Source organism: Lampetra planeri, chromosome 36 (genome assembly GCF_965212315.1).
Source record: "Lampetra planeri chromosome 36, kcLamPlan1.2.h2, whole genome shotgun sequence".
NCBI classification, from domain to species: domain Eukaryota; kingdom Metazoa; phylum Chordata; class Hyperoartia; order Petromyzontiformes; family Petromyzontidae; genus Lampetra; species Lampetra planeri.
Genome location: NC_136142.1, coordinates 5,945,465 through 5,966,177, shown reverse-complemented (window position 1 = coordinate 5,966,177; position 20,713 = coordinate 5,945,465). Strand labels below are relative to the sequence as shown.

At 44.3% G+C, this 20,713-nt stretch overlaps 1 protein-coding gene across 1 annotated transcript in view; it reads right to left on the bottom strand.

The window, feature by feature from the left end:
- The window catches only part of LOC144730732 (NAD kinase-like), a 46,007-nt gene that overhangs the window by 24,219 nt on the left and 1,075 nt on the right, over window positions 1-20,713 (bottom strand). The window contains exons 2-3 of the mRNA XM_078611449.1: window positions 17,740-17,876; window positions 8,645-8,728 (exon numbers count right to left, since the gene is read on the bottom strand). Coding sequence (XP_078467575.1) covers window positions 8,645-8,728; window positions 17,740-17,876 — 221 coding nt within the window. The remainder of the gene's footprint in view (window positions 1-8,644; window positions 8,729-17,739; window positions 17,877-20,713) is intronic.

Below are 20,713 nucleotides of genomic sequence, written 5' to 3'. Positions count from 1 at the left end.
AGGTAGTGTTTTGAGACCACGTATTTAGAGGAGGCTCGGTGGCTCAGCAGTCAAAGCATGAAGCTTTTCAGGCAACCTCCTTCATCAGCACGCTCTAACCAGTGTGTGGTAACATAATGACAAACAAATCACATGACCTACAGTGAGCATGTGGGAGGGCCTTCATCCAGCAGTGCATTGACAAAGGGCTTTAAACTACTCTTAATATATCACTGTGTAACAAAAACATTTCTGGGTAGTAAGTGTTGTTTCCTAATTGCTTATGCCTCAAAAGTACAGAAAATGGCTATTATTCCCCACAAACTTTGCTCCTGTGACCTATTTTCAATGACAGTGATATTTTTAAATGTACCTATTTTCAATGAGAAAACGTGGTGTGCATTTGTGACCTTCCTTCACATTAAGTCCTGGTCACAAAAGCAAAGTGTGTGGGGAATAATATACATTTTCTGTACGTTTGAGGCATAAGCAATTAGGAAACAACACTTACTACCCAGGAACAAAAATCGTGTTACATCGTGAATTTAACTCAAAAGAACTTTATTTATGCAAATTATTCCGACTACTTCAAGCCTACAATAAACAGTGTCAAATGTCCAAACACCCCCCAAAAAGTCAACACCACACCTTCTGCTAAAGCTACTGAGCAAATACATTGGCTAACACAGGGCACAAAGAGGGGAAAACCCACGTGAGCAAATCGTGCAAAATTCCCAAGCAAAAAAACCACGAAAAACTGTGTAAGCTCTTAAATACGCATCCGTTACAATGGTGCCGTCAGATCAACATATATCTCGCGAATTTACCTCTTTGAATATGATCATTACAATCATGTCACATGGCCAAAGACAGGGGTCGGCAATCTTTCAAACCAAAAGCCATTTGTTGTTGTCTTTGACCAAAATAGTTCTAGAGCCGCATCACACACAGAGCGACTTGTACACAAACACAGCAGTAGGTATACAGCAAATGGCAAATTCTGACGTAAACGAAATTGGTGATGATAAAACTGCATTTATTAAATTTTTGCACGTTCTGTGGTCACCAGGACATTCCACAGTGGCCCATTCATTGCCATATTTAATCAATTATCGTCACGCTAAATTATGTTGAAGATGTACGTTTGTTAAAGAAAAAAACGTCTGTCCGCAATGCGGGGCAGCAAAAGAGCCGCAAGGGGGAAGCCAAAGAGCCGCCGCATGCGGTGTGGAGCCGCAGGTCGCCGAACTCGGGTCAAGGATAATAGCGGCGGGGCATTCAAGAAAAGTGAGGATGTCCCCCTCAGGAGAAGGAGTGATGAAATCAGTTTAGGTGCAGGCGCGAGGTGGTTTACCATACCACAGGATTTGTGAGAGATGGCAGAGGCCTTTGACCAGCAGCGGACCGAACATGGCTGATGGTGCTGGTGATTACTGCCAGATGTGGCCGGCCAAATTTCCTATTCAAGTGGAGAAATCAGAGGAAGCCCAGTGGTATGCGGCTGGAAATCACGGCCAGACTGCGAACCACATTGTGAATCAGTTGTGAACCTCGGCTAAATTCGGCGGCGGCATTGGAGACATCATCCATTCCCCATGCCATGTCAGTCGTGGTGGTGTTGGAGACATCATCCATTCAGCCTCCCCTGAGGCTGTGGTCTGGCTTTCAGACCTGGACATGGACTTATGAGTTGCTACACACAAAGCCACATGCAATAATTGATCATTTAGTCGTTCATTTACAGCCCTTTAAAAACTCGCAACTGGATGAAGGCTTCCCCATGCCATGTCAGTCGTGGTGGTCATTTGACCATACTTCACCACGCGGATCAGTGCGGGATGGTTAAGTGGTGAGCCCAGGTCCTGTGAAGCTATCACTTGCCACCGTTTAGCTATGGATGGGTATTGAACGCAGGTCACCAGTTCCATAGCGCAGTGCGCTATGACATCATAAAAACAGTGAGCTAATGCTGTCACAGGACATGTGGACTGGTGACTCACACATTAGATTAAAATAAGGTGAGGATTTCAAATTCTTCCAAAACATCAAATATTTAGGCCGAGTGGATAGGACACGAAGAGGCTTAGTTTCACTGTGTGGAGGAGCTGTATCCGAGGGTATAGGATATGAGGTTTCTATGTATGTATGTATGTTAAACTTCTTTCGCACCGTATGTAGCCAACCGTGCTAATCGGTGACCTAGTTTGACTGTGCGGCGGAGCTGTAGCCGAGGGGAAAGGACGCGAGGCAGATGAGTAACATGTAAAACTCACACGTTCAAAACCCCGGCTCAGATGACTCAGATCTATTTTTTTTAACCCACATCCCCCCACGTACAGCGTCTCTCCACTGTTACAGCTGACGCTGGAACAAACGGAACGAGTGCACAAAATGATTCACCATCACGATTACCCCCAATATCGATTGTCAACCCTCAAGACTCAGCATCACAACTCGGTTTCCAGACATTCTCGGTTTGCTCGGGCTTGGTTTCACAGTTTTGTTTGCTCCGCGACACTAAACGCGACAGTTTATCTTTTGCATACGAATATGCATGATTATCGCACACGCACATGATTCTACGCATGGGTTTTCACCTGTTTAAAACACTAGGAACTCACAGTGAACTACAGCCAGGCCAACTCTTGGTCAGTAAGGAATCAATCACAGCAGTTTACTTCCCCTCCCTCGAATATCGGTCCATCATTTCCATGGTCACTCTATGGGTCAGGAGGGATAGCCCTACATACAGAACTTAAATTATGACCACCTCTGGGAGCTTGACTCATTACACTCAACCGGTCCTATTCAAACACAACTGCCTGGCCACATCTTACCTACAAACAAGCCACATCTTCTCTCCAACAAGTCACCCTGAACGCGTGCCTGACCTCATGTCAATCTCGGGAGCTAAAGCAGGTTTGAGCCTGGTTAGTACTTAGATGGGGACTGCCTGGGATTGATGGATGTTGTAAGCGTGGGCCAGGAGATGTATAACAGAAGCAATAGATTTTTTACTCCAGCTACGCAGAGTTTTGAGTGTTATCTCCTGGATATGTGTTGAGCGTTTTCTCCACGTTTCTCTCTGGCTTCCTCAAAGTAAGCTGCAAAATGTAGCATGGGTGGCCAGGTCGATTATTTCAAAGCCCCACTGGTTGTGAGTTTTCTCTGGGTTCACCGGTTCCCTTGCATACTAAGCCAAACACCAAATTGCAGTACCCAACTGATGAAGAATGTATTTATGTTGAACTTATTTCACACCATACGTAGCTAACCATGCTAATCGGAGATGCGGGGGAAGGACAACAGTTCTGAAGAAATTAGTTTTTAATCTACATTTGAGACTCAGCGAGACTTTCCTAGGTAAACAATTGGCATTACTATCTATTTTTATCCACACAGTGGCCCTCAAAATCTCCCGGAGAAACCCTACCAGGCATACAAGGACGTAGCACTCAAAAGTTCTGCACAGATTAATTTAGGACTCAATAGCTACACTGGCATCTCCTGACCATTTCACAACCCAAACCTACAACACATGGCATCCCAAAAACAGTCTCCGATCAGAGTAATGAAAAGGAGGCTCAACGCCGCTCAAGCATCTGAGAACCGATGAGAGTGGGCGCATTCAGGGTGGGCGATTAGGTCATAGGTTGTGAATCTTTCAACCGTTTTTATTGTTGATGAGTTGACACTAAGGCCACTTCCTTAAGAGTAAATAAGTTGCTATCCTGCACGCATGCAAAGTATGTCTCAATACATCAACTGTATGACAGTTAGGTTTGTTAAAAGTGATAATCTGTAGTCCCTCCCTTCCCCCACCGCCTTGCAGCCTACTATTTGATGACGTAACGATTCAGGTTTGCGATTGTATTCAATCATTTATATTGTCTTTTGTTCCATTTGGACTGGTTTTTTTATTCTCTCCCGTTCTTTTTTGCTTGTATTGATTTTTGAGGCTTATTATGATGCATGCATCGAACTACTGATGGGGCAAAAAGAAATGTCCAAAAGAGAGAACGAATTTATTTAAAGAGATAACTTATTTCTTTAAAACTGCTTTTTGTATGCTAGTTTGTCCTTCCCCTGCACCTCCAATTAGCACGGTTGGCTAAGTACCGTACGAAAGAAGTTCAACATACATACGTACATGCAGACAATACACCAAGTACCAATAAGACGGACAACACAAATGAGACGCACGCAAACGAGAGGGTCAAATTCACACAACAGAAAATAACAGATCCTCGAATCAAATCGCGGAATCGAGACCATTCACAGAATCACATGAATCATCAGATCCCTAATGGATAACAGGCATCTCCCAGTGCTGAAGCGATACCACTGGGTAAAGCGGTGTTTGGCAACAAAATCGTTAGAATTCGGCACAAACATGTTTGGGAGTTTGTGGGGTGAGCGCAGAAACAGATGGTACCACCCCACATTGTTGCTGTTTCAAATTGAACGCAGAGCTCTTAGTGGCGACACCTCACCATGTCTCCCTTGCAACAGTGTGGCACGTTTACCAGAATTAAATCTCGCAGGGTCCCGAATTGAGCTTTCGCTTAATTGATCATTGAAAGGAGTCATTTGCGGTATTTAGGATTTACAAGTTTAGACGTTATAATGTAATATAATACTTTCGAGGGCTGCACACAAAAGCAAATTTGTTCATTTAAATCGTGAACTGTCCACTGTACAAACTGTGCGAGCTGTCAAGGTTGGTTTAAGGTTGTTTTTGTATAACATTTGAAAGTAAAGTGACGGGAGAGAAACTGACCCTGCTACGCGTACGCGTCTGTTCTATCGGTGGTGTGGCAGGTATGCAGCCGATTCAGGAAGTCTGCCCTTCAACATCCTTATGAATGTTTACAAACTCCGATCTATTTGTAAACATCACAAGCCACTCACACCAACTTCTGCGCAACACATTGCACCCAGCAGACCCTCCTGTCAATGTCAGTCAATTCGACACAACGCTGCATCATTACACAGCGCTGGTGTCCCACTGCTCTCTGGCATCATCAAAATAACCTAGTGCTTTGCATAGCTGTGATGTCACTTTACACAGGAGGTGCTACCACGACTACAGTGTTCTGTCACACTCTTACAATTATCTATGACAGGTTAACCTAAAGCAACTCTTACATCATGCAAACCGTGGCCTCCATGGGCTTAAGCAAACATTTATTTGTGAAGTTACATGGACGCAAACGCCACCTTACTTAAGGTGGCCTTGTAATCACCAGCTCACACTTTATCTGATTAGCACTGCCAGCATAAGGCTAGCACCACACTCGAGTACATATCTAAGTTCCCTATACAATATAGATTTATATACAGACACACTTAAGCGGTTGTGCTTTCGCTACGTTGTCCCCACCTGAAGAAGGACGCTTGTGTTGCGCACGAAACGTCGTGATTTAATTTAGTTGTTTTCATTTATTTAATTTTTTGACCTACGTGACTTTACCCAAAAAAAATAAAGAGTATTATATAGCCTCCACATGCGACAACACGTGTCAAGACACCGTGTGGAAATAGTGGACATTTTTTATTTTGTACAGAGAAAGAGGCAGTCAATCATAGGCAGAGGAAAAGTAGAAGATCTTGAGCCTGGACTTGAACACTGGGCAGGGAGTCGACAGCACCGACGAATGGAGAAAGAGGGAGTTACAGACACACACACAACCATTCCCTAGAATGGTGGTGTGTATGTGTGTGCAATTAGCGCGCTGCGCTACGAACCTGGCAACCCGGGTTCGATTCCTGCTCACGGCCAACACCAGTGACGATTATCCGAACCGGTCCTGGGCCTCTCCTAAGTCGACTCAGACTCAAAAGAGTACCTGGTGCGGTGTGTAAACGTCGTCACTGAGGAGACAAAGGCGGCCGGGCGTGGTGTTGGCCACCCACCCCCTCGCATGCCGTGCCGGCCTTCATAGGTGCTCGTGAATAGCACTTGCCCCAACAGTCTGTTAAGGCTACACGGGGGATCTTTGTCTTTTTTTGCACAGCCGTCGAAGCCGAGACAACGAAAGATAAGCATTGCCTAATGTTTGTGTGTGGAAGAGCATTCTGCGGATTTACTTGAAAGATTCAAATTGGCTCACACCGACCTTACTTTCATCAGAGATAAAACAGAGTCAATATGAGTAGGGAAATTTCGATTTAAAGCTTTCGTGACTGCAGGGATTCATCTTCTTGGTTCTTTCGGTAAAGTCACGTAGAAGGAAAATAATAAAATAATAAAAATTAAAACTTAATAAAATAATTCTCACGACGTTTCGGCTACAACGCCCAGCAGCCGTCTTCAGGTGGAGAACAGATCTGTCGAGAAGGCTTTACCGAAAGAACCAAGAAGATGAGTAGGGAAGCTAAGGAAATAAGGCCATGCACATTAACACCATAAATCCTTTATAATCCTATAGAAACCTTATTCTTGTTCTATAAGCCTCTGGAGTTAACATTCAACTGCAGGAATCCTCGATGCTTGGTCTTTGAGCCCTTTGAATACTATGGGAGATAAGGAGGCATCACGTCTACTACCACTATTGATTCTGAGGTCATGAAAGAAGCATCTAATTAAGTGTGTCAGAATCAGTGCCGAATAAATGAATAGATTTTTTTTTATCACAGTCGACTACTCAGCAGACCAAGTTAAATTCCCGGCCATGGCTAACATCAGCGGCAAGTGACATCTGAACCATTCCTGACCCCACCGCATCTTCACCGGCCCAAACTGACCGGTGTGGTGAAGTTGAGTCACAAAGCCACCATGACCAACGCTGCATGGGGGAGGCCTTCAAATCGAGCAGCAGATTGACAAAGAACTGTTCATTCTTTGAAAATACATTTTAAAAAATTGTTCTGTTGCTTATTGACAAAACTGTCAAAAGCCAAGTTGTGTCAAAGCAGAACACTTGCACGATAAAACATTCAAAGGTCGCGCATTCTCCTCCATTGCCCCCCCCCCCACCCACCATGGTTTGTAACTCCTGTTCCCCCAGCCTCCTGTGCTGTCAACTCCCTACCGTAGTTCAAACCCAGGCTCAAGGACTTCCCGTTGACCTCTGCATATGACTGCCTCTCTCTCTCTCTCGCTCACTATGAAAAAAATATGGACACCATTTCTGTGCAGCATCTCGAGATGCAGTCGCATTTAGACGTTACATAAATCAACATTGTATTGTGTTGTATCGCAGCCCTGCCCACTCACGGCGCACTTCAACATACGGTCACGGGATATTAGCCCGCACTACAGAGTGAAATGGAGCATTTCATATCGCAATAAGAGGCTTTTCTCACAGCCCAATAATGTCCACAACCACAAAGTCATATGCAAATGATCCCAATCAGGTACGATTCCACCAGGAGGCAACTCGCGTAGTAACACAACAGCGGGGATTTATTGCCACCGAGCAGCACTCGTGGTGCCCATTGGCTTCACCTGACGCTGTGTTTCAGTCGCAAGAAAAGTTGACTCGGATGGCTAGGACACTTGATGAGAAGAGATGGAAACCACAACAACAGAAGGAAGGTCACGGACATCGAAGTACCAGGGTGGAGACCGACAAGACAGGCCCAGAGGGAGAGGCGATTCAAAGTAGTGAACCAGGATATTAAGGACTGCTGAGTGGATGTGAAGATGACCCAGGACAGGAATGAGTGGAGAATGAGGAGGAAGGCCGACCTTATAAAAGTGAGACAACGTCAGGAGTTTTCCAGTTATAATTTACTAATTTAAATGTTCCCTGCTCTATCAATAATATATCAGGCAATACTACAGCGAAGACCCGTTAGAAGCATAAAACGCCGTGTACGGTTCCCATTTAATTACCACAAAATTAAAGTAAGTTCAGAAAATTCACGCACATGCATGCTTTATATAAAGCTTCCCAACATGGGTTTGTACAAAAAAGTATTTAACTGGCATTCTGGAAGCCAACCGGTAGCTCTCAGGGCAAAATGCGATTGTATATTTGCAAACAGTCTTTTTTTTCTCTTGGATGTGTCTGCTACTTTTGGGAAAACCTTTTGATACATTTGGCTGGTTTTCTGTCAGGTAGGTCCCTAATGGCAAAACAGCTTTACACAACAAGTGAATTCGTATCGGAACATCTTTATGAGAGTTATCGTGACTTATGGCTGAAAATCAGGCAAAAACAAAAACAAATAAGAAAAGTGTTGGGCATCGTGGGTTTCTGTCATAATGCATAACAGACTGACCTATATCCATTTGTAACAAACCCATCTCATGCAGTGTGCTCTAGTTGTGGCATAGGAGAATGGCGTGTGTGTGTCTTTGTATGTTTGTGGGGAGCGAGAGTGTAGCGGTTAGCGCGCTGCACTACAAACCCAGTACCCGAGTTCGATTCCCGCTCACTACCAAAAACAGTGGTGAATTTTTGAACCGGTCCGAGGACTCCCCTAGGTCGACTCAGCCTCAAATGAGTACCTGGTGTGGTGTGTAAACATCACCACTAGGAAAACTAAGGCGCCTGGGAGTGGTGCCGGTCACCCACCCCCTTGTGTGCCGTGCCAGCCCTCATAGGTGCTCGCTAACAGCATTTGCCCTAATGTTCTGTTAAGGCGATATGGGAGATCTTTGTCTTGTTTGTCTTATATGTGTGTGTGTGTGTTTGGAGCTGTCCAGGACACTCACATAATGGCAGTGGGGTTTTTCATCATGCACGCCTTGGGGCCAAAGCGTGTGGCAGGGCAGGGTCCGTGCAGCGAACGAGAGCGCCTGAAGGAAGAACAAACACAAGCTCTTTCAAATTCAAGCAGACTTAATTTTACAAGGCCCGCGACTCCACTCTACACGGCCCGAGACTTCACTTCGCGTGAAGCCTAACGTTTCAAAACAGCACGCAAAATGACAATTATCGGTCACTGCAAGCATCTTAGCTGCACTAATCGGGTACCAGAGAGGCATATTTTTGTCCTGGAAACAACACTGTTTTTCTGTCAGGACATTCAGTCCCCTGTAAATGTCAGCTTTAAATAATTATATTACTTTTACTATTTGCTTCTCAGGAAGGTTCCCCACCTTTGCCGTAAAGCAACGATGATTACTTTCGCGTGAGCTATGTAAAGAACGCTTACCATTTATTGTGCAACTCAGTGGAATTCCTGTTGCCTATGGCATTATAGGCAGGGGTGAGGGGGACTTGCTGCATCTTACACTGTGAAACAAATGTTTATTTATTTACTTAAAACTTTCGTGACTGCAGGAATTCATATTCTTTGGTTCTTTCAGTAAAGTCACGAAGATAGAAAAATTATCATAAAAAATAAAGTGAATAAAAATAATCATAAACTAAAAAACACCAATGTAGACTGTATTTTTATATTTTTATTACCGAAAGAACCAGGCTACAGTCTACATTATAGACTACCAGTACACTCACCGAGGTTAACCATTGCTACAGTCTAACATTATAGACTGCCAGTACACTCACCCAGCTTAACCATTGCTATAGTCTACATTTTAAACTGCCAGTACACTCACCAAATTTAATAACCAGGCTACAGTCTACATTTTCGACTGCCAGTACACTCACTCCGATTAAGAACCAAGCTACAGTCTACATTAGTGTTTTTATTATTATTTTTATTTATTTTTTATTCACTTTTTAAATTATTATTTTTCTACGTGCCATTACCGAAAGAAGAAAATAAATTTTTTTTTTTGCTCCTGGGTACTAAGTGTTATTTCCTAATTGTGTATGCCTCAAAAGTACAGAAAATGGCAATTATTCCCCACAAACTTTGCTTTTGTGACCAGGACAGTGATATTTTGAAATGTACCTATTTTCAATGAGAAAACGGGCAAATGTGTGTTTTCGTTCACGTAAAGTCAGAAAAAAACATATGAATCAATATTAACATGTATTTATACTAAAGTAATACAAAAATGACTACAAAAGATTTAGACACCAAGGCGCACTACCACAGGTGGGACTGGCCACAGCGGACTGAGTTCTCTGTGGGGAGGAACAACATCAAGTGAGAGCCACTGGTGGACCCCCGGAAGATGCTGATGCCACCACTGCACCTCAAATTGGGCCTTATGAAACAATTTGTCAGAGCTGTTGATAAGGAGTCGGCAGCCTTCAAGTACCTTCAAGACTTCTTCCCTAAGCTGTCTGAGGCAAAGGTCAAAGCCGGTGTCTTCGTCGGACCACAGATAAAGAAGATCCTGGAGTGCAATGAATTCCCCAAGTAGCTCACTAGTAAAGAGAAAGAGGCTTGCAACAGCTTTGTCGCAGTGGTTCGTGGCTTTCTGGGCAATCACATGGTCGGAAACTATGTGGAGCTGGTTGAGACTCTGGTGAAAAACTATGGCACAATGGGCTGTAGGATGTCCCTCAAAGTCCATATCCTTGATGCTCAACTTGATAAATTCAAGAACATGGGAGCGTACTCGGAGGAGCAAGGCGAGCGCTTCCACCAGAATATACTGGACTTTGAACGCCGCTACCAAGGACAGTATAACGAGAACATGATGGGAGACTACATTTGGGGGCTGATTCATGAAAGTGATTTACATTATAATCGTAAATCTCGAAAAACTACTCACTTCTAAATCTTTTGTAGTAATTTTTGTATTACTTTAGTATAAATACATGTTGATTTTGATTCATACATTGTTTCTTTCTGACTTTATCTGAACGAAAATACACAAATTTGCCCGTTTTCTCATTAAAAATAGGTAAATTTCTAAATATCACTGTCCTGATTCCAAAAGCAAAGTTTGTGATGAATAATAGACATTTTCTATACCTTTTAGGCATACGCAATTACGAAATAACACTTACTACCCAGGAACAAAAATTGTGTTACATACCGTTATTATCCTTAGTTACCCATGGAAGTTAATCCTCTCCTGATATCCGTGCTACTGCGCTTGGATAGGATAATCAGACCAATATGTTTTGCTGTAGAATCACACTCATACGAAAATTGCATTACTGCGGGAAAGCTAACAGGTCAAACACCACGGTGTTAACGTGCACCTACTTGCAAATCCTAAAAATATTCATCAAATAAAAGCAAAACTTTTTAATAGACAGTGCCAATCGTTGCCACGACAGATGTGATAACTATGCGCTACTGAATGTGCAGGACAATTACCGGGACCATTTTTGTCGCAACCACATCGAGAATAGACTGCTGTTGTCATGCCATCCAGCAAAGCACACGGGAAAACAACAGCGCATGGGGCGGCACAGCGAATACCACTTCATCTGATATTTAAATACAGTATTTGCAAGCCTGTCAGCAGAGCAGCAAGTTTGCTTTGTGCACTCTTGTCGCATGATTCAATCCTCCCTTTTGTTATTGTGAACGGTAGCATCTCTAGCGGCTGCAGGGGTGACGTTGAATCAATTACAGACATGTACAAAACATTATTTTGCACGTTATTTTCCATGCACTTATCGTGAGATTAAGAATAACGTGACGGAATATTCTAAGGTATTTATCAGGGAAGCATGGAAATCTATTTTATGCATGCCCCTACCATCTAGCGAAGAGAAGAAGCAAGTATAATGGAGAGAAACAAATATACAATAATAAACACAATGGGAGTACGTATGAAATGCACAATGGACGAATAGGAGGGTCGCTTTGAATACACACTTTACTGGAAGTCTGTTTAGAATTTTATAATTAACAGACTCGAAGTCTGCTTCTGACATAATGACATTTTACGTTCAATGGCCTAGGAGTCTTGTTCGGCAAAACGATTCTCTTTGGACAATGCGAGGTGTCACTAAAGACGAGGCGTCGCTTCACCAATTTGTGAATGGGGAGGGTGGCTTACCTGGACACACTGCCACAAACACATCCAATAGATGGGGTAGGAGCAAAGGGAAAAAAATAGAAATATATTACAAATAGTAAGCACACAAATGCATTCAAATCACCCATTTTTATACACCTGAAACGAACACCCAATTGCACAATCAAGCACAGCTATGCTACAATAAAAAAAACCTTTAATAAGGGAATAAATGGTGGGAGCGGTCATGCAATGATGAGCACGCTGAACTTTGAACGAGGAAAACCCGAGTTAGATTCCTGGTCACGGCTAACATCAGCGGCAAGGGAGACTTGAAGCAGTCCTGGGCCTCAGCTTCTTCAGCAAGCCGCACCGACAAAGCGTTGTGAAGTAGAGTATGGTCACACAACTCTCACAAACAACACTGCCACGTGGCCAGGCCTTCACCAAGCAGTGGACTGACAAAGATCTCAAAATGACTGTTGTTCAATTTAACACGTAGGCTTTCGCGACCAATATTATTCATAATATAGGTTTTTGGGTCAGATCGCGTTATTTATAAATGTGTCGTAACCCTCCACCACGCGACACGGCCAAACAGTAAAAATGGGTCACGTTTTCAAAGGACAAATTAATTGACTTCTTTAGCCCACCGGTGTGCTGAAGACAGAATCAACAGCATTTTAAAATTTGAGTAGTACGACGTTTCGCTGATAATTACAATCAGCTTCATTCTTGCCCTGACACAACAATGGGACTTAGCTGACGCACCCAGAAGGTCTGATCGTAGCAGTCAGCTAAAACTCGTCGGCTAAAATTATTTTTAAAACTTATTTTACCAGGTAAGGCCCACTGAGCTACAAAGCTCTTTCCAGAGGCGACCTGGCCACAAATGATGAGCTCAATGAAGTGGCTTATCACGTGGAAATGTATTACAGCCAAATACTCTAAATGCGGAAGGAAAAAGCAAAGTACCTGGAGAAAAATCTACGTGCCCACGGGGAGAGAGAGACACGCAAACTCCAAATATACAGGCGTCAGGGTTGGGATTGAACCCACGACATCCTGTATACCAGGCGAGGTAGTTAACAACTCGCCACCGTGGGGAGATGGGGACGATACAGAGGCCATAAAGTTGAACAAAAGTCTAATAACGATAATCCTACACTCCTCCCTCACGAATAAAAATATGCATAGCACTCAGGTTAAGTAGTGGCAAAGAGGTTAGCGCACTGTCCTATGTCCCCAGCGACCTGGGCACATAGCACAATTCCCAACTATCACCGACATGGGTCATGAGTGTCATCTAAAGTGGTCATGGGAAGCTCCCTGCCACTTAAAAAACCTGCATTGACCGGAGCATGACAAATAATCATCAAACGACGCCCACAACTGGTTTGGCTCAGGGAGGCCTTCACCAGCCAGTAGATTTACAAAGAGCTGTAAACTACAAGTATTGTTCTCACGGCCATATTTGCGAAGTCAGTTTGAACAGGTTACAAATTACTGGCTCAATTGAGAGGTATCCTGAGAAATGGTAAATCCCACAATAGTTCAAAGCTCATTGCTGACACAGCAGGGTTTTGTTCAGTAGGCAAATTAAGTGGACAAGTTATTGTGCGGCCATCTGTGTGAAGAGGAAACAATAAAAAAAGGTGGAGTGTAACGTGTTTCAACGAATCTAGCATGTTATCTTAAAAAATGTGTGTGTGGGTTAGCCAGAATTTTTCTTTTTCAGGACACACCCCGATTCCCAAATGTGAATCCATCTGACTCCCTACGGAACAAGATGTGCGCATCCTGCGTGGGTAAGTGGATTATATCACCTAAGCCATCCAACATGAGCTCCCAATCCCCGTGCAACCAGGGGAGACGGTGCCTCCGAGTCGCGCTCCACTCTCCTAAAAAATGTAACCTGCTCGCAATTACGCCTCTAAACAGTATACTGGGTATCCAGTCCGCTCGTTTTTTAATCCGAATAAGTGCCGTTTATTTTGAAAAAATGAAGTTTGGATATTGATAGGACAAATTAAAAAAAATATTTGTTCTTAAAATAAATGATTCTACTCATGAACCGTAAAAAACAAACTTCTACATCCTTTCATATTTTGTTGATTAAATGCATTTCATACACGGCGAATACGTTTCATGATTAAATAAGCTACAGGTGACAAATTCCTTCCGGTAACAAGTTATAATCGGCATGTTACCGTGAAATAAGCTAAACGTGACAAGACTCCATACAATCCAAACGCATACGTCACAAAACACAACACAGGAAGTGGCTGTTGAAGAGGGGGAACTTTTTTTTAAATGGTGCATTGCTCAATATTTATAAATAAAAAGAAAGCAATTTGAATAAGATTTTTTATCCTTCCTCTTTGGAAAAACCCAGCTATATAGCTCCGGGGATCAGACAAAAAGGACTGCCCACAACATGATGGCTATCATATACTGTAGAATGGTATATAACATTACCTACTTAGAACGCGAGTTATCACTCACTCTGGAAGATAATTACTCAAAGGCCGGTACAAACGATTTCCCACACTCAGTGGTCCTCTATATATTCAGATGCTTTTGTAGTGACATCGCGGGATGTCACTGTGTAATACTGGCCCTAGAGGGGCTCGGTGGGCACTGATTGACAGCGCTGGATGGCACCACGCTCTGCGTGCAGTGCCGGCCCCTACAGGATAGGGTGTGGGAGTATCGGCCATAGAAACGGGGTTACTAAAGGCCATGGCACTCCGCTTGACCCGAGAGGACACGTGACCGGTTAAGTCTACAAAGGGGCTAGGGGTGGTCACGTGGTCGGGGGCCAGATCCTGCTCGAGGATTCTGGAAGGTGGTCGTGGCTAAGGGCAGAGCCAGCCACACCGCAGACGATATAAGCCGGGTCCCCCAGAGGGATCGGCGCTGTTGTTCATCTTGAAGAAACCTTCGTCTACGTCCTACGTTTTACCGAGTCTCCAACACGTGGACCTGGACCCGAGCTGTGGTCTGGTCCGTTGTAGCTAGTGACGTTGTAATTAGTGTAGTTAGCCTGGTGGTCACCACCACAGGTTGTTATTTTGTTAAGGGGCAGTTACCCCATGTGTTGGTGTTAAATAAATGTGTTGCCTCCAAGAGTACATCTACGACCCAGATAAACCTACTACACTTTCACCCAATGAATGAGTTTTTATACAGGTGGGAAGAAAATGGAGCACTTGGAGAAAACCAATGCATGTGAAAGACAATACAGATGGAGATTAGTCCACACTTGCTGTACTGTCATCTCCTAGCAAACAAGGGTATAACACCTCGACACCTACGGGAAGGACGTTTCCCAACATTTGCCTGATCTACCTCCACAGTGCTGGATGATAGGGGTGCACCACCACCCGGGGATGTTTGACCATACTTCACCACGTTGGTCAGCGCGGGTCAGTGAAGATGGTCACCCAGGTTCAGTTTGGCTATCACTCACCCCCAATGTTAGCCGTGACCAGGAATCGAACTCAGGTCACTGGGTTCATGGCGCAGTAAGCCAAAAAACCCAAGGACCCACCATACTTTATGCTGGCTTAAACGATCTAATCTTGAATTAGCTGCACTTCTACGTCAAATTCTACACATTCTTGCAACAATGTGAGTTGGGGGGAGGGGTATCAACCAACCACATGGTTGGAAAGTAAACAGGACGATTACAAATAAGTTATCTGTGTCACAGAGTACCTAAGACTGCAACATAACAATCACAAGAACAAACATAGATCCACAGATTAGTCACACAGACTGTTGTGGCAAGTCCTCAAAGCAACGACAAACACTGTACACACACACAAGCAACACAAATATGCAGATATACATACAGATACACACACACATATGTCAACCTAATACGGTTTGCACCGTATTCTTGTACAAATAAATGTAGTTTTTAGGTCCATATGGCTTATAGCCGTTTCAATACGGACATTTACTTTGTTTATTTGTTTGTGCTTCTCCCTTGTGATGGGACTTTGTAAGATGAACGTTGAGATTGATAAGGGGCACGGGGTGACCAATAAGGTCTGAATTGGTCTGTAATAAGGTAGGCAGCACTGATAAGGGGTTGACAGGTATAGGTAATGTATAGGTAATGTTCTAATATGACACGGGCATTCACGCAACCCGGAAAATAAATATCCACAGATACCAATAAATAGGTAGACGCGTGTGTAGATTCAACACGCGGCTCTGTCTGACCGCTCAGCAGACACACAGATACAGTGATGCACATATACAGACACACAAACACAGATCCCCTATAAAGTCTTTAGAGACTTGGGGCAAGTGCTGTTAGCGAGCACCTATGAAGGCCGGCGTGGCACACGAGGGGGTGGGTGGCCAACACCACGCCCGGCCGCCTTTGTCTCCCCAGTGGCGATGTTTACTACACACCGCACCTGGTACTCATTTGAGACTGAGTCGACCTAGGGAAGGCCAAGGATCGGTTAAAATAATCGTCAGCGTGAGCTGGAATTGAACTCTGTTCGTCGGGATCGTAGCGCAGCGCACTAAACACAGTCACACAAACACAGGGAATACAAAGACAGACACAAAGATGCAGATAGACAAGCACCCAGGCACAAGGACTCACGTAAACAAACACTCACAAACACAACAACTAAGAAGCCGTCATCACATTGCAGTGCCGTGCCAGGCTAGGTGCACTTTGAGGCGATGTGGCGTGTCAAAGGCTCGCTGCTGCTGTCAGGTCAAGGGACAGGGCCCAGGTGTTATGGGTTGACTGAGATGACTGGCAGACACAAGAACACACTCACACACAGACATAAACATACAGATATATACACACACACAGGCGTATATTCGCCACGCCTCCGGAAAGTGTCTGGTGCCACACAGACACAAAGAGACACAAATACGTAGACATACAGATACGGACACACAGACACATGTGTACAGTATTCACCACGCCGCAGAGATGTGTATGGTGCCTAGCAGACAAGACGCCCAGAGAGACAGACACACAGACACTCAGAGACAGACACACACAGACACACTCAGAGACACTCAGAGGGACAGACACACTGAGACAGACACACAGACACACTCAGACACACAGACACGTGCGTGTGCTCACCACGCCGCGGAGATGTGTCTGATGCCACGCAGACACTCAGAGATAGACACAGACAGACACTCAGACACACTGAGACACTCAGAGACAGACACACACGGAGACACACACAGACACACACAGACACGCGCACTCACCACGCTGCAGAGATGTGCCTGGACGCCACGCAGACACTCATACACACACACGGAGACACTCATACACACTGAGACACACACACACTCATACACACTGAGACACACACACAAACGGAGACACACACACACACTGAGACACTCATACACACTGAGACACACACACACACTGAGACACACACACACACACTGAGACACACACACTGAGACACACACACACACACTGAGACACACGTGTGTGCGTGTGCTCACCACGCCGCGGGGATGTGCCTGGACGCCACGCAGACACACTGAGATAGACACACAGAGACACTCATACACACTGAGATACACACAGACACACACACCGAGACACACTGAGATAGACACACACACTGAGACAGACAGACACACACTGAGACACACAGAGACACGTGTGTGTGTGTTGTGTGTGCTCACCACGCTGCGGGGATGTCTGGACGCCACGCAGACACTCACAGACACACTCACAGAGACACACACACACACACTGAGACACACACACTGAGACACACACACTGAGACACACACACTGAGACACACACACTGAGACACACACACTGAGACACACACACTGAGACACACACACTGAGACACACACACTGAGACACACACACTGAGACACACACACTGAGACAGACATACACACACTGAGACACACAGAGACACGCGTGTGTGTTGTGTGTGCTCACCACGCTGCGGGTACGTGTCTGTACGCGGCTGGACTGGGCGTCCCGGCCTCGCACTGCGACTCGGCGCGTTCCCTCAGGCCGCGCCGCGCCTCGCCCGCTCGCCTCGCCAAGCCCTCGCCGCCGTCTCTCTCTGCCATCTGTTGGGGGGGGGTGGTGGCGATGATGTTTCTGAGGGAAAACCGGTGTCAGCGCGACTTGTGTGTGTGTGACAAGAGGAGACGCTGCGAGTTTTGTTGTCGTCGTGAGGCGGAGTGACGACGCAGGGCGCAGTTCGCGCGCGAATGGCACCAATGCTGCTGCTGCTGCCGCTGCTGCTATAGTACGGGGACTGTGACCCCTGCCGCGTACCCACGGCCACTGCGGGGAAGAGAGCCGGCCCAGATGGCCACAGCAAGCAGCCTCATGTGTTTATAAATAATATAAAAAAAATGTAAACCACGCTTCAATGAAATGTAGCGAGTGAGTAATGGCGGAACTCCACGACTCCAGGAAGTGGCCCCGCAGGTCGCCACGAAGTAAGGGGCCGCGGTGAACTACAGCCAACGTCAGTTGAGCGTGGACAATTAGAGCCAAGCCGAAACATGACATGTAAAAATGATGGTTTAAAAATATTTATTTAAATTTTTTGTGATGTAATATGGTATTGTCATCAGTATGACATAAGTATACCAGGTTTGCAGTCGATAACGCATTGGGAAGTGGGTTAAAATTGAGTTGCAAGATTTGAGGATACGACAACAACAGACAGAGTGAGTTAATAGAAAGCGTGTAAAAAGATCGTTTAAAGATATATTTTAAAAAAATTATGATAGAATATGGTATTGTCATCAGCATGACATAAGTATACCAAGTTTGCAGTCGATAACACATTGGGAAGTGGGTTAAAATTGAGTTGCAAGATTTGAGGATATGACAACAACAACAGACAGAGTGAGTTCATAGAAAGCGTGTAAGAAGATTGTTTAAAAAGATATTTTTTATGATAGAATATAGTATTGTCATCAGTATGACATAAGTATTCCAAGTTTGCAGTCGATAACACATTGAGAAGTGGGTTAAAATTGAGTTACAAGATTTGAGGATACGACAACGTCAGCACCAATAAAAGCGTGTAAAAAACAATTGGGATTTTCAAGAATAATTTAGGGGAAAGGATGAAAGTGTAATCTGAGTTTCAGATAATGTATATACTGTACTGTGTGTGGAAATGATTTATTGCGCGCTTCATGCAAGCGAGAGTGGCATCACCCTCGTCAATTGAACAAGACTGCACTTGTTCACAAACACTAAGAGGAGGCAGTGACGGTATCACAGTGCCTGTGCCAGGCTAGGTGCACTTTGAGGCCATGTGCCCGACCGCGTACCCACGGCCACTGCGGGGAAGTGTGACGGTTCGGACAGAAGCCCTAGGACGGGATACATTTAAACAATTGGGCATTTAGGATCTACTTCAAGAGTAAATTGGGGGGGGGGAGAATAAACGTACAATGAGTTTCTGACCATTTATATTGTAGTGGGGAGTAATTTGACGTAACTTCGTGCAAGCAAGAGTAGCATCACCATCGGTATTTGAACAAGACTGCACTTGCTGGTTGGATACGTACGGCGTGAAAGAAGTTCAACATTTATACGGCATTTAAACATGAATTGGATTTGGAAGCGCCTTACAAGAGCAGAGCAGAACAACTTGTGTACCAGGTGGAGCCCCTGCTCAATTCACTGCTGGATGAGGGCCTCCCCCCACCCTGGGTCGAATATATGTTGAACTTCAACATATATACAGAGAATAAAGATCCGGACAAACAAGGGAAGACACGCAACACCAAATAAAGAACACATTTCAGGAGTCCTGCATTGAGATGTTTGGCCAATTTGCATTACTGTAACGAGTGGCATCGAATCGATTACTATGATATTCTTTGGGTCTTTCGGTAAAGTCACGTAGATAGGTTCAAATTATTAATTAGATGAAGGCCGTAATTATAATATATATTGGGGGGGGGGGGACACATGCTCAAAATGTCCTCTCCCAATATATTGCTATAAAAATAATTGCTATGTAAATAAAAACAACACTTTGCTAAACCTTGGCCACAATATCTGGACTTGTCTTCATATAAATCAATGCGTAGATTTCTGGTTATATGATTGTGGTTATGGTTGTACTTTATTAAACCCTAATCACTGCCATTACATAGAATGAAACAAGAAAAGGTTAAAAAGTAAAAACAGAGCAATGTAATACAATACACTATTAGACATTATTGTAAAAAAATAAAGAAAAAGTCCATCCCATGTGGTAGTGAATTTTTTAATGTTTTAGGCAGGAAATTCGTTTTCAAATGTAGATATTTTTCTGGGTTGGGACCCCCAGACACCCTGGAAGATTTGGTCCCCCCCAATGTTGACTCCATGGCTACGGCCTTGATTAAGATAGGATACAAAATCATTAATTTGAACCTATCTACGTGACTTTACCGAAAGACACAAAGAATATGAATTCCTGCAGTCACGAAAGCTTTAAGTCAAGATTCGATTACTATGATGATGACGATGAAAGTACAGCAATCGTGACGGCGATTGTGTTAAAGATGTATTGGTTATAGATGAGGTAATGATACAAGACTCATAATGAGGATGATGTTTATGGTGGGTATAGGAATACATGATGATAAAGATCACGTATTGGTGGTGCTTGTTGTGATGATGCCACGTTAGCTGGCCATCATTATGGTGATTACAAACACGACTTCATTGCCTAGTGCTGGATATATCACAAGATAATGTATTGTTGATAACGGTAATGATGAATATTAACAGGTCCCTGCGGGGTGGGCTGGTAAGAACGAATAACCAAAGAATATAAACATAATGTATTATTACACTTGTTTAGCCAGGAAAGCCTCACTGAGTCTAAATGTTTTTGTAGGGTCCTGCCAAGTGTTTGCAGTAGGGGGCGATGTTGCTACACGGA